This window comes from Dermochelys coriacea, chromosome 1 (genome assembly GCF_009764565.3).
Source record: "Dermochelys coriacea isolate rDerCor1 chromosome 1, rDerCor1.pri.v4, whole genome shotgun sequence".
In the NCBI taxonomy this organism is placed as follows: Eukaryota; Metazoa; Chordata; order Testudines; family Dermochelyidae; genus Dermochelys; species Dermochelys coriacea.
Window position 1 is genome coordinate 262,309,509 of NC_050068.2, and position 23,634 is coordinate 262,333,142.

Sequence of the window (23,634 nt, forward strand, 5' to 3'; positions counted from 1 at the left end):
GAACTTAGAGACCAGGCTTCCACTGCATTAGGCCCTGTACTCACCTTGTGTCTACACACACGCTCCTCCAGTTGTTACAGTACTAGCTTAGGACCTGGGAGACCCCAGGTTCAATTCTCTCCTCTGCTAGACTTTCTGTATGCTCTTGGACAAGGCCCAGATCCTCAAAGATGAAGTGAGCTGTAGCTCACGAAAGCTTATGCTCAAAAAATTTGTTAGTCTCTAAGGTGCCACAAGTACTCCTTTTCTTTTTGCAAATACAGACTAACACGGCTGCTACTCTGAAACCTTTGGTAAAAACAATGGCAGATAGGTACCTAAATACCTTTGAAGATCTGGGCCTTAGGCCTTGTCTACACTGCCACTTACAGCACTGAAACTTTCTTCGCTCAGGGGTGTGAAAATACAAGTTTTAACGCTGTAAAGTGGCAGTGTAGATAGTGCTACAGTGCTGGGAGCTATTCCCCTCGTGGCGGGGTTTTTTTTACAGCACCAGGAGAACTCTCTCTCAACACTGGAGCTGTGACTACACAGCCACATTAAAGCATTTTCGCGGCTGTGTAGACATGCCCTAAGTCTCTCTGTGCCTCCAGGGGTGCTGGAACAATTATTATACTGGGGGTGCAAAGCCATTGAACCGAAGTGTAAACCTGTATATAATGGAAACCACTTCAAGCCAGGGGGTGCAGTAGCACCCCTAGTTCTAGCACCTATGTGTGCCTCTGTTCGCCACCTGTAAAATGGCTCTTCCCTACCTCCTGGGAATGTTGTGAAGATAGATACTGTCCCATGTCTGGAGTGGCTTGTGACCACGTGCCAACATCAGAGCAGACTGCAAAGAAGCAGGGTAGAGACCCCAAACTGGTGGTATATGTCCAAGAGGACTATCTTGCCAATCAGACAATTTGGACTTAGTGATAGTTGGTTGCTATCCACCAAAGATCACAAAATATTCAGGTTTTTCCCAGTCCCAAGAGACCAGTCACTTAACCCTGGCTCAATTTGTACCTTAGATCTCACACCAAAGATGCTTGCAGCCAATCCTATAATAAACTAAGGATTTATTAACAAAGAAAATAAATGAGAGTTATTACAAGGTTAAAGCAGGCAGACATATATATACAAATGAGTTATAGTCTATGGTTCCAAAGGTGAGAGTTGTTGTAGTCCGTCAGCTTTGAATGTCTTTTAGGTCTAACCCAGGTTGACCCTGGGGATCTCTGCTTCTGTTTCGTAACTTTGGCCCCGTGAGAGTCCAAACAGCATAAGAGATGAGAAGTTTTCTTGTCAGCTATTTTTACTTCCTTCTTCCAAGTTTCAACCTGATGGGACAAATCCTTTTGCATCTAGCCTCTTCATAGCTGCAAGGGGGCAATTAACAAAGTCTTTGTATTGTGAAAAGAAAAGGAGTACTTGTGGCACCTTAGAGACTAACAAATTTATTTGAGCATAAGCTTTCATGAGCTACAGCTCATTTCATCAGATGCATTCAGTGGAAAATACAGTGAGGAGATTTATATACACACACAGAGAACATGAAACAATGAACTATTACGGGGGGGGGGGGAAACCTTTTGTGGTGATAATCAAGGTGGGCCATTTCCAGCAGTTAACAAGAACGTCTGAGGAACAGTGTGGGGTGGGGTAGGGGGGAGAACTGTATGAATTTATGAGAATTTATGCTCAAATAAATTTGTTAGTCTCCTTTTCTTTTTGCGAATACAGACTAACAGGGCTGCTACCCTGAAACCTTTGTATTGTGATGTCACACGATGGCCCATTTAGTTTTGATAGGCCTTCTTGATGGGCAGGAGATGATCCCTCCTGACTGGGTTCATAGTTTCAAAGCAAACATTTTTTTTACAGTTACAAAGCAAAAACTTATATATCACCTTATAGTATGTGATAAAGATATTATAGGTGAGATGAATGCATGCAGCAACTTACAAGCATTTCATAAAGTCTAAACACCAAACACATTGTTATAGGTCCAATATCCATTTTAAGCATACTAACACACAGGTGAACAAGACTGGTTTCCACCAATGAATTTGTCAGAACTCGGCTGAGGCCTAAAGCCTTGGCAAGAGCTGGCACCTGGTCTGCCAGCATCACAGGTACGTTAAAGACTGTGAGATGCTCAGATATCACAATAATGGCAGCCTAATAGATGAATAGGTATAATAGTGACAGCCACAGCCACAGCCCCAAAGATCTTACAATCAAAGTGTATAAGATCAATAAGTGGATAAAACAAAGGGGAGCAGAAGGAAATGATGGGACTACATTGGTCCTCATGAAAGACAGTGGTCACAGGAGCCACCTGTCTACCTATTGTTACAGGTGCTTGTTAGGGGATGTGTGCTGCTAAGTGCCGGGATATGAAATATGTTGTACAATCCCCATTTCACAGCTCTGTCCTGTGTTCCAACGAATATTAAAGAAATCCACATTTATTTCAGGCTTTGCCTCATCATCCATTGGCACAATACAATGATGTCAGTCTGTGATATTTTATGGCACTTATCACAACCATATCGAAGAGCCAAACAACAATTAAAATTTGCATGTAAAAAAGTTAGCAAGGTGAAGAAACAAATGCTTCCATGTAATTATGGTGTTCCACAGAACAAATACAATGATGTGGAGCCTCCCAGTGTGGACAAATGGGATGATTGGCTACCTAGGCAAAGTTTGTTTGTTGGCAGTCTCAGCAGAGAAGCTAAGGTTCAAGAGCTATAAAGACTTAACCCCCACCTAAAGCTGTAACCTCCTTGTTATGACAGATGGACAGAGTAGCAGGGGATGTCTGTGAGATGCATGCACAGCCAGTGTCTTTATCATCCCTGTTCTGCAGATAAACAGAGGACAGCAGTCTCCAGCTCTGTCAGGCAAGCACATTTAATCAGCTCTAGAATTATTATGAAAAAAACCCTCAGACCCTCCCTAGGTATTTTTAATTAATGTCACTGTGCAGTTTAAAAAAAAGTTCTCTCTGTGCCTCAGTTTACCCATAAAATGGAAACAACCATACTCACTTTCCCAATTCACAAGAGGGGTGTGAGGATTAATTCCCTGATGTTTGTAAACACCTTTGAGATCCTAATATGGAAGGATCTAGAGAAGTGCAAAGTCTTATTATTTATTAATAAATTATCCAGATACTGCAGAGATGATGGGAGCCACAGCAGTACCTGAGACAATAATATAATGTATACATTACATAAATTAATTCAGAAAGGGCAGAAACAGACAATGCGTCTCACATAATGTGCTGTGCTTATGGTATATCTGCTGTGACTGGATTCTGATTGTTTTGTTGACGGGGGGGAGGGGACTCAAGTCCCCTGCAGGGAACCGGGAACCCCAGTCTCTAGACTTGTATAATGACAGGTTTTAGAGTAGCAGCCGTGTTAGTCTGTATTCGCAAAAAGAAAAGGAGTACTTGTGGCACCTTAGAGACTAACAAATTTATTTGAGCATAAGCTTTCGTGAGCTACAGCTCACTTGACAGACTATGAAGTGAGCTGTAGCTCACGAAAGCTTATGCTCAAATAAATTTGTTAGTCTCTAAGGTGCCACAAGTACTCCTTTTTTTTTAGACTTGTATAGTTAGGGTTCTTGGGTTACATGACAGAGACCAGCAACATGAACAGTGTGATAACTGGGGAGACCGCCTGTCTTGAAATTCACAGGGTCTGATTTTCAGGGGTCTGTCTCACATCCTGTGAGTCTCCATCTTCTAACAATTAAACATGGTTAGGAAACTTTCTCTCTCCATGGCCTCACAACTATTAACAAGTGTGAACCACAAATTGTCCAGAGAAGATGGTTAAAGAGTGACGTGATTACAGTCTATAAGTACCTACATTGGGAACAAATATTTGGTAATGGGCTCAATCTAGCAGAGACAGGTATAACATGATCCAATGTCTGGAAGTTGAAGCTAGACAAATTCAAACTGGAAATGATGTACAAGTTTTTAACAAAGAGGGTAATTGACCAATGGAACAATTAACCAAGGGTTGTGGGGGATTCTCCATTACTAGCAATTTTAAAATCAAGTTTGGATGTTTTTCTAAAAAATATGCTTTAGGAATTATTTCAGGGAAGATGTATGGCCTGTGTTATATAGAATCATCAGACTAGTAGATGATCACAATGGTCCCTTCCGGCCTTGGAATCTATGAATAAGTTTCTAAAAGTTCAGATGCTTAATTAGACTGGAACTCTCACAAGATCAGACCCCCTCTGGAGATTTCTGGCACTTCTCTAGCAGCCAAACATAGTTGGAGTGCTGGACTTTCCCTCCTTGGTGTAGCACCATTCTCTTTCTAACTTTCCCTCCTTGGCACACCCACTACGCTGGCCCTTCATGTAGCTCTGTGACAACTGGAGAGCCCCCTCTGTGCCACCGGTATCCTTCAGAGCCAGCTCCACCCGCTATGTGGCCCCTTTATGGCCGTGGAGCAACATAAAAGAGCCACCATGCAGTGGAGAAAAATGCATCCGATGAAGTGAGCTGTAGCTCACGAAAGCTTACGCTCTAATAAATTTGTTAGTCTCTAAGGTGCCACAAGTCCTCCTTTTCTTTTTGCGAATACAGACTAACACGGCTGCTACTCTGAAACGTGCAGTGGAGAATTAGCCTTGTCTAATATTCTTAGACAGCAGGATCAGGCAGCTCTGCAGTTCACCAGCAGGGAGTGTGGTTTTATGCAGCCTGGGCGCAGCTGTGCGCATTCGAAAGCAAGGCGAGAAAAGCAGGAAAATGCCTTTTAACGCCATTGAAATACACGGGCGTGGAAAGTGGGGAAAGGACAGTTGCTTTGTGACACCACCCCACTGGGTGGATCCACTGTAGGGACCGTCCCACCGACCTAGGGACACATGCAAGTGCCTGTGGAGTCACGGCTAGTAACTTTTTCCGTCTCTCCAGCTGAACCGGGTGCAGGTTTGGCTCATGGATGCAGGACCAAACAACACGCCCAGCAGGAGCCCGGTGTCGAACCACAGCCCACCCGGGACTTAGCGGGGAAGGAGAGGCTCGAAGGACAGTCAGACCAGACGCGGTGCAGCGCCTGGGTTCAGCTCTTACGTGGCTCCCAGCACCGGGGGGACGGAGACCAACCGCCCCTCTATGTAAACCCCAGCCCAGTGGAAAACCCGGCTCCGCTCGGGACTGTGAGATCCCGCCGAGTCGCAGCTGTTCCACTGGCTGCGCGGCCCGCCGGGTTTTGTCCCCGTGGCAGCACCGAGCCGCTGCCCTAACTTGGAGCGAGCCGAGCGGAGCCGGCAGGGGGACGGGCTTTGCCGGCGGCGGTGAGTAACGCACCGGGGCGGCCCGCGGGCCCGGGGCCACTGGCGCTAGGGGAGAGGGAGGGCGAGCCGGCCCGACCGCCCGTGCTGCTCCCAAGCCAGCGGGGCGAGCGCAGGGGCGCTCCAGCAGCCAGCCGCCCCGGGGCGTGAGCGCGCCAGCCTGGGGCTAGTGGCCTGTGTGAAATGCCTCCCTTCAGTCCCCAGTGGTCAGGGGTTCCAGGAAAGGCCGGTGGGGAGGAGCACAGCGCCCCCCCCCCGCCCCCCGCCCATTAGAAGCAGAGGGAAACCTCCCCTCCCCTCCCCCCAACAGTTTGGGCTATTACAGCCCCTCCTGCTTCGATCAGGCGTCCCACTGGCTGGCGGGATTGGCGTCACAGCTGGCCCTCGTTGGGGGGGGGGGCGTATCTCTCCCCCCACCCCCCCATGCTGGCAGTCTCAGCAAAGAGCTCGAGGTCTGAATGTCCTGGAATCTCCCAAACATGAGGCCCTAGCACAGGAGGCTCCCAGGATGAAATCCCACTGAAGTCAATGACAAAACCCCTGTTGACTTCAGTGGTGCCAGGAGGATTTCAGAATATACTTAAAAAGAAAAGGAGGACTTGTGGCACCGTGGAGACGAACACATTTATTAGGGCATAAGCTTTCGTGAGCTACAGCTCACTTCATCGGATGCAAATGCATCCGATGAAGAGAGCTGTAGCTCACGAAAGCTTATGCTCTAATAAATGTGTTCGTCTTTAAGGTGCCACAAGTCCTCCTTTTCTTTTTGCGAATACAGACTAACAGGGCTGCTACTCTGAAACCTGTCATTATGCAAGAATATACTTGGTCTGCTCTATGGCATTGGACCTGTTGCTGCCTGACGTTTTGATTAAAAACGAGAGTGAGGGGATTTAAGATGGCCCACGCTAAGTGGCTCACTGATAGGTCTCCAAAAGTAAGTGTAAATGGGAAACCGTCATGCAGTGGGTGTGTTTCTAGTGGGGTCCCACAGGGATCAGCTCTTGGCTCTACCCCAGGAGTTCTCAACCTTTTCCTTTCTGAGCCCCCTCCCCCAACAAGCTATAAAAACTCCACGGCCTACCTGTGCCACCACAACTGCTTTTCTGCATATAAAAGCCCAGTACAGCATTAGGGTGTAGCCAGCAGGGCAATTCTTGGGGGCCCTACGCCCCAGGGTGCCCTGTGAAGCTAAGTTGCTTGGGCTTCAGCTTCAGCCCTGGATGGTGGGGCTCGGGCTCAGGGTTGGGCTTTCTGCCCTGGGCCCCATAGAGTCTAATGCCAGCCCTTCTTGGCTGACCCCCTGAAACCTGTTTGCAGATGTCACAAAAATTGGGGAAGTAGCAAATAACAAAGAGGACACGGTAGAAGCAAATAATGAAGAGAACTAGGTCACTTGGTAAACTGGATGCAAGCAAACAATATGGATTTGATTACAGCTAAATGTACATATACAAGTAGGAACAAAGAGTATAGACCATACTTAGAGGAAACAGTGACCCTGAAAAAGATTTGAGGGTGGCGATGGATAATCAGCTGAACATGAGTTTCCAGTGTGACACTGTGGCCAAAAGAGTTAATGTAAGCTTGGGATACATAAAGAAGCAAATCTCGAGGAGGAGCAGAGAGGTTATTTTGTCTTTGTATTTGCCTTTGTATTCTGCTGGAATACTGTGCTCAGTTCTGGTGTTCACAATTCACGAAGGATACTGATAAATTGGAGGGGGTTCAGAGAAGAACCACAAGAATGAGCAAAGGATTAGAAAACAGGCCTTATAGTGACAGACTCAAAGAACTCAATCTATTTAGTTTAAAAAGGAGAAGATTAAGGGGAGACTTAAGAACAAAAGAATGGCCATACTGGGTAAGACCAATAATCCATCTAGCCCCGCATCCGACAGCAACTGGTGCCAGATGCTTAGAGAGAATGAACAGAACAGAATAATTATCAAGTGATCCATCCCCTGTTCTCCAGTCTCACCTTCTGGCAGTTGGAAGCTTAGGGACACCCAGAGCATGAGGTTTTGACCCTAACCATTTTAACTAATAGCGATTGATAGACCTATTCTCCATGAACTTATCTAATTCTTTTTTGAACCCAGTTATACTTTTGGCCTTCACAACATCCTCTGGCAATGAGTTCCACAGGTTGACTGTGCATTATGTGAAGAAGTACTGCCTTTTGTTTCTTTTAAGTCTGTTGCCTATTAATTTCATCAGGTGATCCCTGGTTCTTGTGTTACGTGAAGGGGTAAATAACACTCCCTTATAGCTTTTCTCCACACTATGCATGATTGTATAGACCTCAATCATATTGCCCCTCTTTTCTAAGATGAACAGTCCCAATCTTTTAAATCTTTCCTCGTATGGGAAGCTGTTCCATATCCCTAATCATTCTTGCTGCCTTTCTCTGTACTTTTACCAATTCTAATATATCTTTTTTGAACTTCATGAATTATTTAGGATGTGGGAGTACCATGAATATCTATAGTGGCATTATGATATATTCTGTCTTATTATCCAACTCTTTCCTAATGATTCCCAACATTCTGTTTGCTTTTTTGACTCCCACTGCACACTGAGTGGACGTTGTCAGAGAACTGTCCATGATGACTCCCAATATCTCTTTCTTGAGTGGTAACAGCTAATTTAGATCCCATCATTTTGTATGTATAGCTGGAATTATGTTTTCCGATGTGCATTTCTTTGCATTTATCAACATTTAATTTTATCGGCCATTTTGTTGCTCAGTCACCTAGTTTTGTGAGGTCCCTTTGTAACTTTTTGTGGTCTGCTTTGGACTTATAGATTCTTAGATACTAAGGTCAGAAGGGACCATTCTGATCATCTAGTCAGACCTCCTGCACAGCGCAGGCCACAGAATCTCACCCACCCACTCCTACGAAAAACCTCACTTATATCTGAGCTATTGAAGTCTTCAAATCATGGTTTAAAGACTTCATGGAGCAGAGAAGCCTCCCTCAAGTCACCCATGCCCCATGCTACAGAGGAAGGTGAAAAACCTCCAGGGCCTCTCCAATCTGCCCTGGAGGAAAATTCCTTCCCGACCCCAAATATGGCAATCAGCTAAACCCTGAGCATATGGGCAAGATTCACCAGCCAGATACTACAGAAAATTCTTTCCTGGGTAACTCAGATCCCATCCATCTAATATCCCATCTCAGGGGATTAGTCCTATTTACCCTGAATATTTAAAGATCAATTACTTACCAAAATCCCATTATCCCATCATACCATCTCCTCCATAAACTTATTGAGTAGAATCTTAAAACCAGATAGATCTTTTGCCCCCACTGCTTCCCTTGGAAGGCTATTCCAAAACTTCACTCCTCTGATGGTTAGAAACCTTCGACTAATTTCAAGTCTAAACTTCCTGGTGGCCAGTTTATACCCATTTGTTCTTCTGTCCACATTGGTGCTGAGCTGAAATAATTCCTCTCCCTCTCCTGTATTTATCCCTCTGATATATTTATAGAGAGCAATCGTATCTCCCCTCAACCTTCTTTTAGTTAGGCTAAACAAGCCAAGCTCCTTAAGTCTCCTTTCATAAGACAAGTTTTCCATTCCTCGGATCATCCTAGTAGCCCTTCTCTGTACCTGCTCCAGTTTGAATTCATCCTTTTTAAACATGGGAGACCAGAACTGCACACAGTATTCTAGGTGAAGTCTCACCAGTGCCTTGTATAATGGTACTAAAACCTCCTTATCCCTACTGGAAATGCCTCTCCTGATGCATCCCAAAACCGCATTAGCTTTTTTCACAGCCATATCACATTGGCAGCTCATAGTCATCCTATGATCAACCAATACTCCAAGGTCCTTCTCCTCTTCTGTTACTTCTAATTGATGCGTCCCCAACTTATAACTAAAATTCTTGTTATTAATCCCTAAATGCATAACCTTACACTTCTCACTATTAAATTTCATCCTATTACTATTACTCCAGTTTACAAGGTCATCCAGATCCTCCTGTATAATATCCCGATCCTTCTCTGAATTGGCAATACCTCCCAGCTTTGTGTCATCTGCAAACTTTATTAGCACACTCCCACTTTTTGTGCCAAGGTCAGTAATAAAGAGATTAAATAAGATTGGTCCCAAAACCGATCCCTGAGGAACTCCACTGGTAATCTTCCTCCAACCTGACAGTTCGCCTTTCAGTAGGACCCGTTGCAGTCTCCCCTTTAACCAATTCCTTAACCACCTTTTGATGTTCATATTGATCCCCATCTTCTTCAATTTAACTAATAATTCCCCATGTGGCACGGTATCAAATGCCTTACTGAAATCTAGGTAAATTAGATCCACTGCATTTCCTTTATCTAAAAAATCTGTTACTTTTTCAAAAAAGGAGATTAGGTTGGTTTAGCACGATCTACCTTAACCGTCTTCAGTAATTTTGTATCATCTGAAAACTTGGCCACCCCACCATTTTCCCCTTTTTCCAATTTATTTGTGAATAAGTTGAATAGGTCCAGGTCCCACTGCTGATCCTTGAGGGATTCTGCTATTTACCTCTCTCCACTGTGAAAATCGACCGTTTTTCCTACCCTTTGTTTCCTGTATTTTAACCAGTTACTGATCTATGAGAGGACCTTCCCTCTTATTCCATGACTGCTTATTTTGCTCAAGAGCCTTTGGTGTGGACCTTGTCACAGGCTTTCTGAAAGTCCAAGTACACTGTCTCGACTGGATCACCTTTTCCACATGTTTGTTGACCCCCCTCCCAAAGAATTGTAACATGCATGATTTCCCTTTTCAAAAGCCGTGTTGACTCTTCCCCAACATATCATGTTCTGCTATATGTCTGATAATTCTGTTCTTTACCAGAGTTTCAACTGATTTGCCTGGTACTAAAGTTAGTCTTACCAGCCTAATTGCCAGGATTGCCACTGGAGTCTTTTAAAAAAATCATTGTTACATGAGCTATCTGGTACAGAAGCTGATTTAAGTGATAGGTTACATACCACAGTTAGTAGTTCTGCAATTTCCTATTTGAGTTCCTTCAGAACTCTTGGGTGAATACCATCTGGTCCTGGTAACTTATTACAGTTAATGAATTTGTTCCAAAACCTTTTCTACTGACACCTCAATCTGGGACAGTTCCTCAGATTTGTCACATAAAAAGAATGGCTCGGGGGTGGGAATCTCTCTCTCATTCTCTATAGTGAAGATTGATACAAAGAATTCATTTAGCTTCTCCTTTAGCATGGTGATTGTCCAGTGACCCCACTGATTGTTTGGCAGGCTTCCTGATTCTGATGTACTTAAAAAAAATTGGTGTTAGTTTTCTTGTCTTTTGCTAGTTGCTCTTCATATTCTTTTTGAATTATGGACTTGATTACAGTGTAAAAGTATCTACATGGGGAATAAATAATTAATAAGGAGCTCTTCAATCTAGCAGAAAAAAAGTATAACTTGATGCAACGGCTGGAAGTTGAAGCTAGACACATTCAGACTGGAAATAAGGTGTACATTTTTAATAGTGAGAGTAATTAATCATTGGAATAATTTACCAAGGTGGAATCTCCATTAGTGACCATTTTAAATTCACAGTTGGATGTTTTTCTAAAAGAACTGCTCTAGGAATTATTTTGGGAAGTTCTTTGGCCTGTGTTATACAGGAGTCAGATCACAATTGTCGCTTGTGGCCTTAGAATCTATGAACCCCTACACTGGAAATCCAGTGCATTTCGCCAGCACTAAATTAATTTAAAAATTCTAATTAGCTACAATTGTGTTTACACCAGATGGTTTTCTCCTTGTTAAGGTGCTTAACCCCACAGTGGTGTCTGAATAACAAATTTGTGACATTACAATTGTCATCATAGCCACAGATTGCATAGTGGCACAAACTCTGGATCTATGCTGTGATGCAGAGTGGTAGCAGGAAAAGGTCTCATTCTGGCTATAAATCTTCAACAGCAGCAGGGGAAATTAGAAATGAACTGCTTTTAGGAGAAAGGGTGGTCTCTGGCCTCAAGTTAGTTTGTTGAAAATCTCTCCTTGAAAGGCTCCTAGAAAAGAGGCAGGAAAAGTGGGAAATGTATATACATCAGAGAGGAATGTACAGTGACCTCCTAGTGCAATGTGGATGCTTGAGGGAAGTGAGCATTCGGGGCACTCGCAGTGCATGTGATGGTTTGTGTGTTTGGAAGTGTGGGAAAGAACACCCTAGTTTGTTGTAGGGTGGCTATGGGGTGTTGGACGCTTTATGCAGGTTTGTTAGTGAACGAATGCTCATGAGTGCTGGGGCTTTGCACACTGAGGGCTCTGAGTGAGTATAGGAATTCCTTGTGGTTCTGTGTTATTGTAGGAATGTTTGTGAGCATGGCAGCTGCATGCTATGATCTGTTGTTTCAGCGGCATGAAGGCTTGGGTAGTAGGCGGTGGTTTGTGTCACGCTGTCTGGAGTGGCAGGGCAGACTATCAAAACCAGGATAGATAGCCCAAACTGGGGGTAGGTTCTATAACTAGCTTTCACCAAGCCAGTGACAAATGTGAACCCCTGGATCACTGTAACAGTCTGACCATGGAGTCACAGATGACGGTTCCCTTAGATTCTCCGGTTTATCTTGCCATCCAGGGAAGCTGGACTTAGTGATAAATGGTCACTTACACCAGGGGTTCTCAACCCTTTTCTTTCTGAACCCTCCCCTCCTCCCCCCCAACATGCTAGAAAAACTCCACTGCCCACCTGTGCCACAAAAACTGTTTTTCTGCATGTAAAAGTGAGGGCCTACGTTAGGGCATAGCAAGCAGGGAAATTGCCCATAGCCCCACACCGAAGCTGCCCAGGCTTCGCCTTTGGCCCCGGGTGGCGGAGTCGGGGCAGCGTAGCTTTGGCTTTCTTCCTGGACCCCAGAGAGTCTAATGCCGGCTCTGCTTGGCAGACGCCCAGAAACATGCTCGGGGCCTTCCGGGGGGCCTCAGACCCCTGGTTGAGAACTGCTGAGTTACACCAAAAATCACAAAATGTTCAGGTTGCTCCCATTCCCAAGAGACCAGTCACTTATTCCAGATCACCTGGTACCCTAGACAAAGACAATGCCTGTAGCCAATCCTGTTCTAAACTATCTAAAGATTTATAAACTAGGAAAAAGAAATGAGAGAGTTATTTACAAGTTAAAGCAAGCAAACGTGCACATAAATAGGTTGCAATCTAAATCCTAAGAGTGACAGAGTTGTAGAGATCTGTCAATTCAAAATGTCTTTCGGGGCAGATCCACCCAGGTGTAGACCCTGGGAGCTATGGCTTCAGTTTAGTGTCTCTGGCCTTGTGAGAGTTCAAAAAGAAAAGAGATGGAACATTTTCCCGTGACTTTATTTCTTTCATTCAGCCTCCAAGACCGTAAAAGACAAGCTTTCTTGCAGGAAGCATTTCCAAGGCGCAATAGGGCCGTTCACCAGACCTTTCTATTGCAACGTTCCTTGATGGCCCACCTGATGTTGATGGTTCTTCTGGACGGGTGGGGGGAAACACTCTTCCCATCTCAGTTCACAAGTTTAGAGCAAACATTTTCCAAGTTACAAAGCAAAACCTACACATTTCCTTACAGCCTGGAATAGAGACATTACAGATAAGATTAATGCATGCAGCAATTTACATACATTCTATACTGTCTAAATACTAAATACATTCTTCGTAGACTGGTACCTAATTTGAGCAACTCTAAGGACTTGTCTACGGTTACAGCGGTGCATCTGTGCCACTGTAACACTTGGTGAAGACACTATCTATGCTGACGGCTTCTCCTGTTGGCGTAGGTACTCAGAGAGGTTGTAGCTATGGCAATGGAAGAAGCCCTCCCATCAACACAGTGCTGTCTACACTGGGGATTAGGTCGGTATAACTATGTCACTCAGGGGTGTGAATTTTCCACACTCCTGAGCAACATAGTTATACAGACTGAAGTTTGTAGTGTAGACCAGAACTAACAGACCGAAATGAACTGGTCTGGTCTCCAGCTATGAGTTTGTCAGTTCTTAGCTAATGGCTGCAGCCTTGGCAAGAGCTGGCACCTAGCCTGCCAGCGTCACAATTTGTTACCGTATGATCATTTGGAACAACTAGGCTGAAGGCTGTGTAGTTGTAGTTGTGTCGGTCCAGGGTGTTAGAGAGACAAGGTGGGTGAGGTAATGTCTTTTATTGGACCAACTTCTGTTGGTGAGAGAGACAAGCTTCTCTGTGCAAGCTCAAAAGCTTCTCTCTCACCAACAGAAGGGTGTCCAATAAAAGACATTACGTCACCCACCTTGTCTCTTTAATAGGTTGAAGGCACTCGTTTGTGGGGCTGTTTATGAACAGTGAGACTGCGTGCGCTAGCCCATTTATTGTAGAGTTCTCAGAAGTGAGCACTAGTTTGCTATTGGGTCATTTTGTGGGCTGTGCTGCAAGAACTGGTAGCTGGGTTGCATGTACTGATTGGTTGTCATTAAGACTGTAGGTTCTATATTTCTATCTTGGGTACTTATGTGGCCCCCATTACTGTAGTACGGGAGCACTTCGCCATCTTTTAATGTGTGGTTTTTAGACATTAGGTTTGATGCATGAATTCTTTTGCTATATGGTGGATGAATTTGGACCAATTTTTAGAGATCGCAGTCCAGTCATGGCATCTTTAGTATCCTCTGAAACAGTGTCCCTTTTAAAGCTTGTCAGTATCTTTGCTCTACATTGGCGCTCTGAGCACATGTGTCTGCAGCCTCCTTCAAACAAAGCTCTGATTTTTCTTTACAGAATCTTTAAAAGTTGTGGTCTTTGTGTGGGTGGTCACCAGCCTATAGCCAGAGAACCTAGTTCTGAGGCCCTTGAAGTCAACGTGATGTGCACCATCGTTGATTATTTTCATTGTTAATCTTTTGTGTTAAGAGCAGAGGACCTGATTCTTTGTTGTTCACTGGCATCAAACCAGTGTACCTCAACTAACATTAATAGACAGGCACAAAACTAATAGGCCAGATCCTCAGCTGGTATAAACTGGCATAGCTCCATTTACTTTAATGGAGTTATGATTGTTTATACCAGCTGAGAATCTGGCCTAAAGTATTTACTTTGCTGTTCATTTATTGTACATTTATCTTCTCTTTTGTGCATGGAAATTCTCCCTCTCCCCCCTTCCTTTTAGATTTTCACTTCTCTGGGAAGAGAGTATTGAAACCGCAAAACTTCCCTTCCTGTGTGTCTTCACAGTTGCATTTGGAATCATGGGCTTAGAAAACTGGCTGCTCCTGCCAGCCACCTAGAGGTAACCACATCCTTTATGCGAACAAGATGATTGTTCTTTTTGTGTATGTAACAGCAAAAAGGTGCCAGGCCGTTTGCAGGCAAATAAAAACAAAGTCCCTGCACTATATGGGATTTTTCCTGTATGGCTCTGCCTCCTGTATAAATGCCTCTCTGCTGTTGGGAATGGGGACACTTGAAGAGTTAAGGGTGATTTGTGAATGGTCAGGAGTTGAGGAAAATGCAGAGAGATTCTAGTGCCTGTATTATGAGCAAGAGTGGGGATATACTCTAAGGACGTCCCTTGTACAAAATCCAAGAGCAGGAGTAAATGCTGAATTCGGTGAAGGGGTATCACCAGGGTTTATTTCCAGTGTTCTCAGATATACAGTAGGTGACATGGAGGGCTTCAGGACATTGCGGGAGGGTAGTGGAGACTTTTTGTGTATTAATGTATTCCAGTGGCACCCATGATTTATGTGCTCTCCGTACACCCATGAAAAAAAGAGCCTGATTCCCAGCTCACTTACACTGGTCAATGGAATCACTTCCAACTGAAGTGAGAGGAGAACTGGGCCCTGTGTCCCTGCCGGAAGAGCACAGCCTAGAGAGGACCACTTTGGAATATTGGCGGGCGGGGGGGGGATTTTATAGTCTAATTGACAGGGCAGGAATGTAGGAGGAGGGGAATCCTGAATGCTGATTGGGTGGAGATGAAGATCATGGTTTATAATCCAGTTCATCCCTCTTGTTTTGTGCATTTCTTTGTCCTAAATTTTAGCTGGAGAACACATGCCAGCAGGCTGGAAAAGTAAAAGGACCGCACTCATAACATTGTTATGTATGATCCACTGTATACTGTGTGTTGGATTACATAGTACAGGGTGCAGATGGTAAACGGAAATGCTTCTGTAAACACAAAAAGCAGTTCAGAATCCAGAATCTATTTCCAGCCTCGAGAATATATATATTTCAAAGGAAAACAGTTTAAAATCCATTCTTCCATCAGCTACTGGCAGTATTGGGCTACACAAGGCTGGATTGGGCTCCAGTTCAGTGTTTCTATCTAGACTGGACCACCCTTTCCACCCAATGGCTGAATGTCTGAGCTCGGCAAGCGCTGACAGTGTGGTTCAGGTAATCTTGTTGAACGTGTGCTCAGCCCTGTCATTAGTGTGAACTCTGCTCAGGTTCATTCTGTTGACTTTATGATGGGGAATGTATATTTGAGTGATGTGACCTTGTGTTTCAGTTCCAAGGTGCCCTGGTCTCTGTTACCCTGTCTTCGGAACCTTCCTTCTGACTGGACGTGGGGAACAGAAGGATGGAGCACTGTGGAACCTTGTCAAAGAACCAGCCTGTTTAGGGAAGGGGCCAGTGAACTGCAGTCTGACCATCATAGCTGGTAAGGTATGGTATCTCCTTGCCCCCATACCCGATCCTGTCCACATTCTGGGCAAGCTAGGCTACTGCACTGAAGGAAGGGGACTGGGCTGAGGGCTGCTGCTGGTGTTGTAGGTGACAAGTGGGAGGGCAGGGGAAGCATTTGCTGCAGAGGGGAGGTAACAGACATTGCTCATCATTGAAAGATGCCTTCTGTTTATCCTGTGCCATAATACTAGAGTAAGAGAGCACTTAGCGGCATTAAGAGACAACCGATGTTAAAGGAATAAAGGGAAAACACCTCTTAAGTGACACACAATTATTCTGTGGAATTCACTGCTGCAGGATATTGAAGTAAATAGTGAAATTCACAAAAATTTAAAGAAGTAATAATTTATTTGAATAAAACAGAATCAGAGGCCACAAATCTTCAGCTGGTGTAAATTCGCATAGCTCCATTGACTTCAGAGGAGCTGTGCTTTTTTTATGTTAGTTGATGATCTGGCCCAACATCTGCAATGACACTTAGATTAAACATTGTACAATAGACATCAAGATGATCATTTGTTGGAATCAGGATGAAGTTTCTCCCCATGGTCTAGTACTGCTTTGTAAGGTTCAGTGTTGGGAGTTTACACCTTCCTCTTCTATATTAATTAGTGGCTGCTACCTGAGAAGATTGGACACTGCACTAACTGGCTTAATAGTCTGTTCCAAAGCAGGAGTTGTTCCTTGCACTGAACTGACTCCCTTCCTCTGTCTTTGTCCTGCCAGGACAATGAAGCTGAACGAGCGAAGCGTGGCGCATTATGCCACATGTGACTCTCCAGCAGATCATGCTGGCTTCCTCCACAAGCGTGTCGAGCGGCACCACCACCACCACCACCACCACCATGCCACTTCCTACCACCGTCGCTGGTTCATCCTCAAGGGCAACCTGCTGTTCTATTTTGAAGATCGTGAGAGCCGGGACCCCCTGGGGCTTGTTGTGCTGGAGGGCTGCACCGTGGAACTATGTGAGGCTGCTGAGGAGTTTGCCTTTGCCATCCGCTTCGATGACGCTGGCGCCAAGGCCTATGTGCTGGTGGCCGACTGCCAGGCCGCCATGGAGGGATGGGTGAAGGCGCTTTCACGAGCCAGCTTTGACTATATGCGTTTGGTGGTGAGAGAGCTGGAAAAGCAACTGGAGGATGCCCGTAAGAGCTTGGCTGCCTGCCACAAATCTCCAAGGAAGTCATCATCTGGCAGAAAAAGGCATTTGTCCAATCCTGCTATGGCGCTCTTCCAGGAACAGCCTCCCATCTTGGAGAATGGTTACTCCACATGGGGCAGTGGTTACATCCCTGCAGGGGCCTCCTGTGCTGACCACGATGGGGGGTGTTCCAAACCCCCGCCTCTGCCTCCTCGCCGGCGCTTGGCAGCTGGCAGTGGATGCGGAGCACTCGCCACTGGCCTCTCTTTGACTGGGCAGGAAAGCCCCGTGTCTCCGGAGACAGCCTGTTTCTCTAAGCTACACAACTGGTATGGTCAGGAGATTGCGGAGATAAGGAGGGAGTGGCTGGAGAGCCAGAGGAGTGGGGAACTGGGGAAGGCAAGGCATGGAGTGACACCAAACCCATTTTGACACTATCGTTTCTGTATTTGATGACCTCTCTCCCATCCAGGAGAAAAGCCAAATAAGTGACAATGTTTTCTCTCCTTCCTTTCTGGAATCATTGCATGTTGGGTGGGTGAGTGAGTTTGGGATCTAGGGGAGAGACAAATCTTCCCAAGACCTCGTTTTCACCTTTGGGACCTCAGACAGTGTATGTTCCCCTGAGGAATATTGTAGCAGGGCTGTAAAGTGTCAGGAACTGTAGATTTTGAATCTGGGATGGAGATTCCTCCAACCGTTCCTCCCCCAGTAAATTCTTGACAGAGGTGAGGGGTGCAGGGATCTGTGGGTCACTGCCCATCTCATTGCATATATAGAATTAGCATATCTACAAGTGTATTTTAGGTGCTGTAGTATTTATGGTGGGTAAGGGGATGCAGTGTGAGGTAGGGGCATGGTGATACTTGGGTGCGCACCACCTTTCACAAAAAAATCCAAACCAAACCCTGCTAAACCCATCAGTCAGACTTGCAGAGACCCCCACAAACTCATATTTCCCCCTCTCTGAATGTGAGCTTGGAAGCAAGACTCCCAGAGAGGCAGCAAATTCTGGACTGAACCAAAGATCAGGAGACCAGAACTCCCAAATTCTAATGTTGCTCTAGCACTGATGTGCTGTGGTGCCTTGGCCAAGTCAATTAACCTCAGACTCCCCTTCTGTAAAATGGGGATAATAATACTTCTTTACCTCCCAAAGGCTTCTGTTGTTAACCTCAGTACAGTGTGTTGATTGTGCAAAGTGTTGTATGTGGTACATGGTCACGGTTCTTATGGTATGGCTGAGGACACTAATTGTCCAGACCCAAATTTTGGCTGGGTCTTTCTGATGATATTGTAGCTTAGCCCCTACTCCCAAAAGTGGGGCCTCATCATTGGAACACACACATACAGTGCAGAAGAGGAGGAGAAAATCAGTGGAAGAGGGACAAAGATAATTGTGCACTCTGTAGGGATGGGGCAGAGGGGGAAGGGCATGAAGAGAGGCATTTGGGGTTAGGAGAGATTCACCAGTGTGTCACTAACGCTGTTGTGAATCAAGTCCATAGCGTCTATAAATGAAAATGAGTTGAGAGAGAGGCTGCTAGGTCACAAATTGCTGTTAAAAAGGCAGTTGGGCTTCGGGGGGATAAAGATATATGGACAAGGAGAGCAAATAGTCCAGGTACTATGTAAAAAGCTGGTGGCAAATATAATGCAGAAAGAGTATTTATAATTTTCCTACTCTTTCCTTTTATCCTCTTACTAAGAACTTTTTTTCAGAGCAGAACACGTTGCGCAGACCCCTGCTACCAGCCAAAGAATTTTTTTAACAATGTTTTTAATTACATGTACCATTAATGAGCCATACTGTGAGAGCAATGAGCGTCTCCGGCTTGTGCACTAATAGGCTACTGGTGCGCTTCTTGGCTGGTTGAAGCATTCAGCCTTGTTCTTCACAATGTGCAGGAGAAATTTCCAAAGGCACAAAGGGAGTCACGCCCCCAACTTCCAATGCTTTGGGTGCCTAGTGCCCCTTTGTAAATCTCAAATGGCACGACTTTGAACTGTGAACAACATAATCTGTGGATCTCTTATTCACTGCTGCATTTCGGTTTCTTTATAGCATTCTTTGGCTGAAATCCCCACCCCTTTACCTGTATCATATCTACTGCATTCATGAGTTAAAGGGAACACTGCCAACTAGTGCAGGCTCCAATTTCTGTTTTGTCCTAGGGTTTTTTGGTTGGGGTTGGGGATGCAGAAAGTGTTTATAAAAGTTAATGTGGAGAGAAATATTTTTGAGACTTTTTAAAGTCAATAAAAACCAGCTGAATTTGAAAGGTTAAGCCTTCCCTGTCACTGTTGGAAACCCAAAGACAGCAGCACTTTGCTGGTGCCTGAGAACCATGAAGTGAAAATGACTGAAAGAGAAAATAAGTAATCCAGCCTGTTTTGCTGTTGGAGCTGAAATTGAAATAGCATAATTGATTTAAGTCAGTTTTATTTTTAAGATTCTTTTCATTTTAATAAGACTAAGTAGTGTTACTAATACTCCTAAAAGCTTTATTTTAATATTTTTATTTTGCCTATCCCATTACATAGTTTTCATGCTATCTGGCTTCATAGCTAACGTGTGTGCTAAATAGTTATCTTGGAGTGTGACCCACAGTGTTCTCTTCAAGCATCCAGTGTTTTTCTAATGATTTTTTTGGTCTTTATATCCCTAAGTCCTGTGAACCAGGGGCAGGATACCAGTGTCTGTGTTTGGGATAATTTTGCTTATTAATGATCGGAAACTAAAACATTGAGTGATATTTTTGCTTCCCCTACAAATGTTTTTGAGACTTCATTTGGTTATGGGGTGCAGCATGAATTTAGATGCACTGATTTAGGGTTTTCCTCATCCCTTTCTCACCTCAGTTTCATATTAGGTATTGGCACCTGGTATCTTTAAAAAAAATCATATTTGGGTCTGTGCAAAGATCTGCTCATGTGTAGTTAGTTTTCTCTGCTGGCTGAGCAAAGGCAAGTGCTCCTTTAGGCAGGGGATCAGTTAGCTAGTGTGTGTGTGCACCACTGCACTCTATTGGATAGAATATCAAACCTGCTTATCAGTCCTGCTGGCTGTGCCCTTGAACTGCTCCCTAGGCAGAAGGTGAGGACTTCTGTTCCCTGATATTGCAGTTGAGTTGGTTAATGGACCATTCTGTCTTTGTATCTTCAGGCACAGATCATTACAGGGCAAGGGAGACACGTCATTGCCTGCCAGCACAGTGTCCCCTGCAAAAATTTGAGACACAGCTTTTAGCCAAACTTTTTTCTCCCAATCATTTAGGTTGGGGCTGCTTATTCTTTTACCCCTCCCCCCCCCCCTTTCATTATTCTTAAACAGTGAAAATCTCTGAACAGAACAGAATTTCTAGCAAAAGAGGATTGAATATTTTAAAGTTTGATGGCTGTCCCTCTGAAGTTATTCAAGATGCTATCTTTTGCAATAAATCTTTGGTACAATATGAAAAGCTCTTTCTGTCATATATGGGAGGAAAATGCTTGATAACATTTCAGTAATAGAGGGAGGCTAGTGGTTCTGGTATATTTTTCACGAGCTCTGCCAAAGATTGGGTCTGATCCTGCCAAAGTAATAATTGAAATTATTGTACTCTTCTGAGGAAGGGTTTTCATCTCTAGACCTGTTTGCTTTATAGCTTTATTTACCTACACTTTGTTGTTAAAAAAATCCAACCACTATGATGTTTACCACTTGGTTCAAATTGAGACAGGGCTGATAATAACCAAAATACGTCATCTGGTGGACCCATGTGAATTTAGGGTTGCAGACTATTTCCCAGTGGTATACTTGTTCCCAGTCAATTGCAGTGTTTTTTGTGATGTTTTAGTGGAGAAGCCAAAGGTTCAAATAGCCATGGAGATTGACCTGCCTGCTCACCCATACAGGTGGCATCTCCAGATGAGTAACATGAGGTGATGGTCGGAAGCTTGCACCTATGGTGTACTTGGTCTGTGGATTAAGTGGAGATGAGTCTCCAGTGCTGCTAATCTAGCATCTTTCGCCAGCACCAAATTCACTTGTAAAGTCTGCACAATTTAACAAAGAACACTAAAAACAACTTGTAGAATGTTTCTCCCTAGTTACCTTGAAGTGTTTAAGTACTTTAAGTAGATATTGTATTTTTTTAAAGAAGGCAGTTTTGCATGGCCTTTATTTTATATAAAAACAGTATATTATTGTGCATTTAATTGTTAACATTTGTATTTTAAGCCAGTAATGCTAAATAAACAGGTTTTGAATTCAGACTGTGTATTGAGATCGATTGAATCAGAGAGACAGTTTTAAATGACCCCCAATATCAGGGCTACCTCAGCCTAACAGCTCTAGCCACTCATAACTTTTTTGCAGATATTCAGCTTCTGTTTTCCTTTGCTTAATTACATGCTCCATTCCAAACATTGGTGCACCTTTTGTCTGGAGTTGTGTAAAATGCTGTGTTTTGCTTTGTATAGTAACCAGGCTGTTGGGGGAAATAACTTAAATGAGCTGAGGGATGGAAACATAGAGCCCTATTGAGGACACTCAGTGTCTTGGAAGCGTGGGCTCCGTATACTATATGCCAGCACTACTTCATCTGCCACTGATTCATAGATTCATAGATACTAAGGTCAGAAGGGACCATTCTGATCATCTAGTTTGACCTCCTGCACAGCGCAGGCCACAGAATCTCACCCACCCACTCCTATGAAAAACCTCACCCATGTCTGAGCTATTGAAGTCCTTAAATCATGGTTCAAAGACTTCAAGGAGCAGAGAAGCCTCCCTCAAGTCAACCATGCCCCATGCTACAGAGGAAGGCGAAAAACCTCCAGGGCCTCTCCAATCTGCCCTGGAGGAAAATTCCTTCCCGACCCCAAATATGGCAATCAGCTAAACCCTGAGCATATGGGCAAGATTCACCAGCCAGATACCCAGGAAAGAATTTTCTATAGTAACTCAGATCCCATCCATCTAATATCAAGTTACACTAAGGGCTGCAGAAAACACTTTCTTTCAATACCCTGCTACCTTGGCACTGAAGAACAATTTAGTTCCTCTCCCCCCTCAAAAAAAAAAGTGGGGGTATCTGGGAAAAAGAAAAGCAAGAAAATCTGAGGATTTGAAATAGACGTTTACTTTCCTAGTTTACGGGGCCCCATGATAAGCTCAGAGAAAGGAGGGAAGAGAGAAATAGTGCGGCACACTGCTGAATGCTAAAGGCATAAAGCAGCTGCAATAGCCCTTTGACCAGTAACCTGGGACTGCAGACACAAAGCTACCCACCCAGCTCGCTCTGGGCACCTCCTGGAACGGGATGAGCACGCCATCTGGTCTCAGTCAGATTGCAAAGGGTTTCAAAAATGGGAGACTAAAAATCAACAAAAAGCAGTTCCACCCCCTGAGCAGCACTGCTCAATGCAAGGGGGGTTCACCTCACAGACCACAGTGCCCCCCAAATCAAGCAGGATGAAAGTGTTTCCATTTCCCCCCCCCCACACGCACACAAGTTCCATCACCCTGAGCAGCAGCTGTCTCCAACTCTCCTCCCAAGCAATCCATCCCCAGCCACAGTTGACAGGGATCCTAACTCTTCTCCATCATCATCTGCATGGATGTGGGAGGGGGCATGGGCACTCTCAAAGCTTTCCCCTCCACACTTTTACATTTACACATACATGTACACATACTGCACATTTACTCTGCAGAGTGGCTGGAAAACACAAGGCAAGGTGTATAGCTGTACAAGGGTGGAGTTCTGTAACCGACGGGGTATTTGGGGAGGTGCATGCGAACGGGTGCAGCTGAAGAACACGTTTGGAGGGGATGTGGTAGCTGGAGCGTGGACAAGGCTTCAGGGAGGGTGGGTTCTGATGTGGAATGTAGCAGCTATTTAACACTACGCTGCAGTGTACAGATCCAAATAGATCAAGACATCAATAAAAAATCTGACATAAAAGAAACTACATGGGAATTTTAGGACAAAAGAATGCAATTATTAGAATTGCATCTGATGAAGTGAGCTGTAGCTCACGAAAGCTTATCCTCAAGTAAATTTGTTAGTCTCTAAGGTGTCACAAGTACTCCGTTCTTTTTGCGGATACAGACTAACATGGCTGCTACTCTGAAACCAATTATTCTTGTTAGCCCTAATGTCCTAGAGAATACTCTCAATACTCTCTACTCTAACAAAAATGCTTTCTTGATATAACAGCCAAGCAATAAGGGCCTTGGTTTTATCTGAAAGACGGCAGCAAGGTATTGGAGCACTAACACAATACTGATTTGGAAAAGTGTGCGCTGTGGTGCTTCAGCTCTTCCTGCTGTACACAGGTTTTCATTTAAAGGTCTTCCATCCAAACTCTGACCCCGTTTAGCCTATGTAATCTGACGAGAGTGCCACAGCCAATGAGGAAGAGTCTGTCTGGTTAGGCTTTTTCTGTTCATTAAAGGATCTAGTCCAGGGGTTCTCACAACAAAATTTTTGATGGCCTCAGGGTACGG

At 44.5% G+C, this 23,634-nt stretch overlaps 1 protein-coding gene across 6 annotated transcripts; it reads left to right on the plus strand.

Moving 5' to 3' along the window:
* Positions 1 to 4,757: 4,757 nt before the first annotated feature.
* On the plus strand, positions 4,758 to 21,396 carry PHETA2 (PH domain containing endocytic trafficking adaptor 2). 6 transcript variants are annotated; one of them, XM_038408478.2, is made up of 4 exons: positions 4,758 to 5,322; positions 14,469 to 14,588; positions 15,819 to 15,976; positions 16,724 to 21,396. In XM_038408478.2, the coding sequence occupies exon 4, from the start codon at positions 16,728 to 16,730 to the stop codon at positions 17,571 to 17,573; it is 846 nt and encodes a 281-aa protein (XP_038264406.1). In that variant the 5' UTR covers positions 4,758 to 5,322; positions 14,469 to 14,588; positions 15,819 to 15,976; positions 16,724 to 16,727; the 3' UTR covers positions 17,574 to 21,396. The 6 variants fall into 6 exon arrangements, with proteins under 6 accessions (XP_038264406.1, XP_038264417.1, XP_038264397.1 ...); XM_038408489.2 differs by having other exon boundaries at positions 15,819 to 15,971; positions 16,610 to 21,396; XM_038408469.2 differs by having other exon boundaries at positions 15,819 to 15,971.
* Positions 21,397 to 23,634: the final 2,238 nt, after the last annotated feature.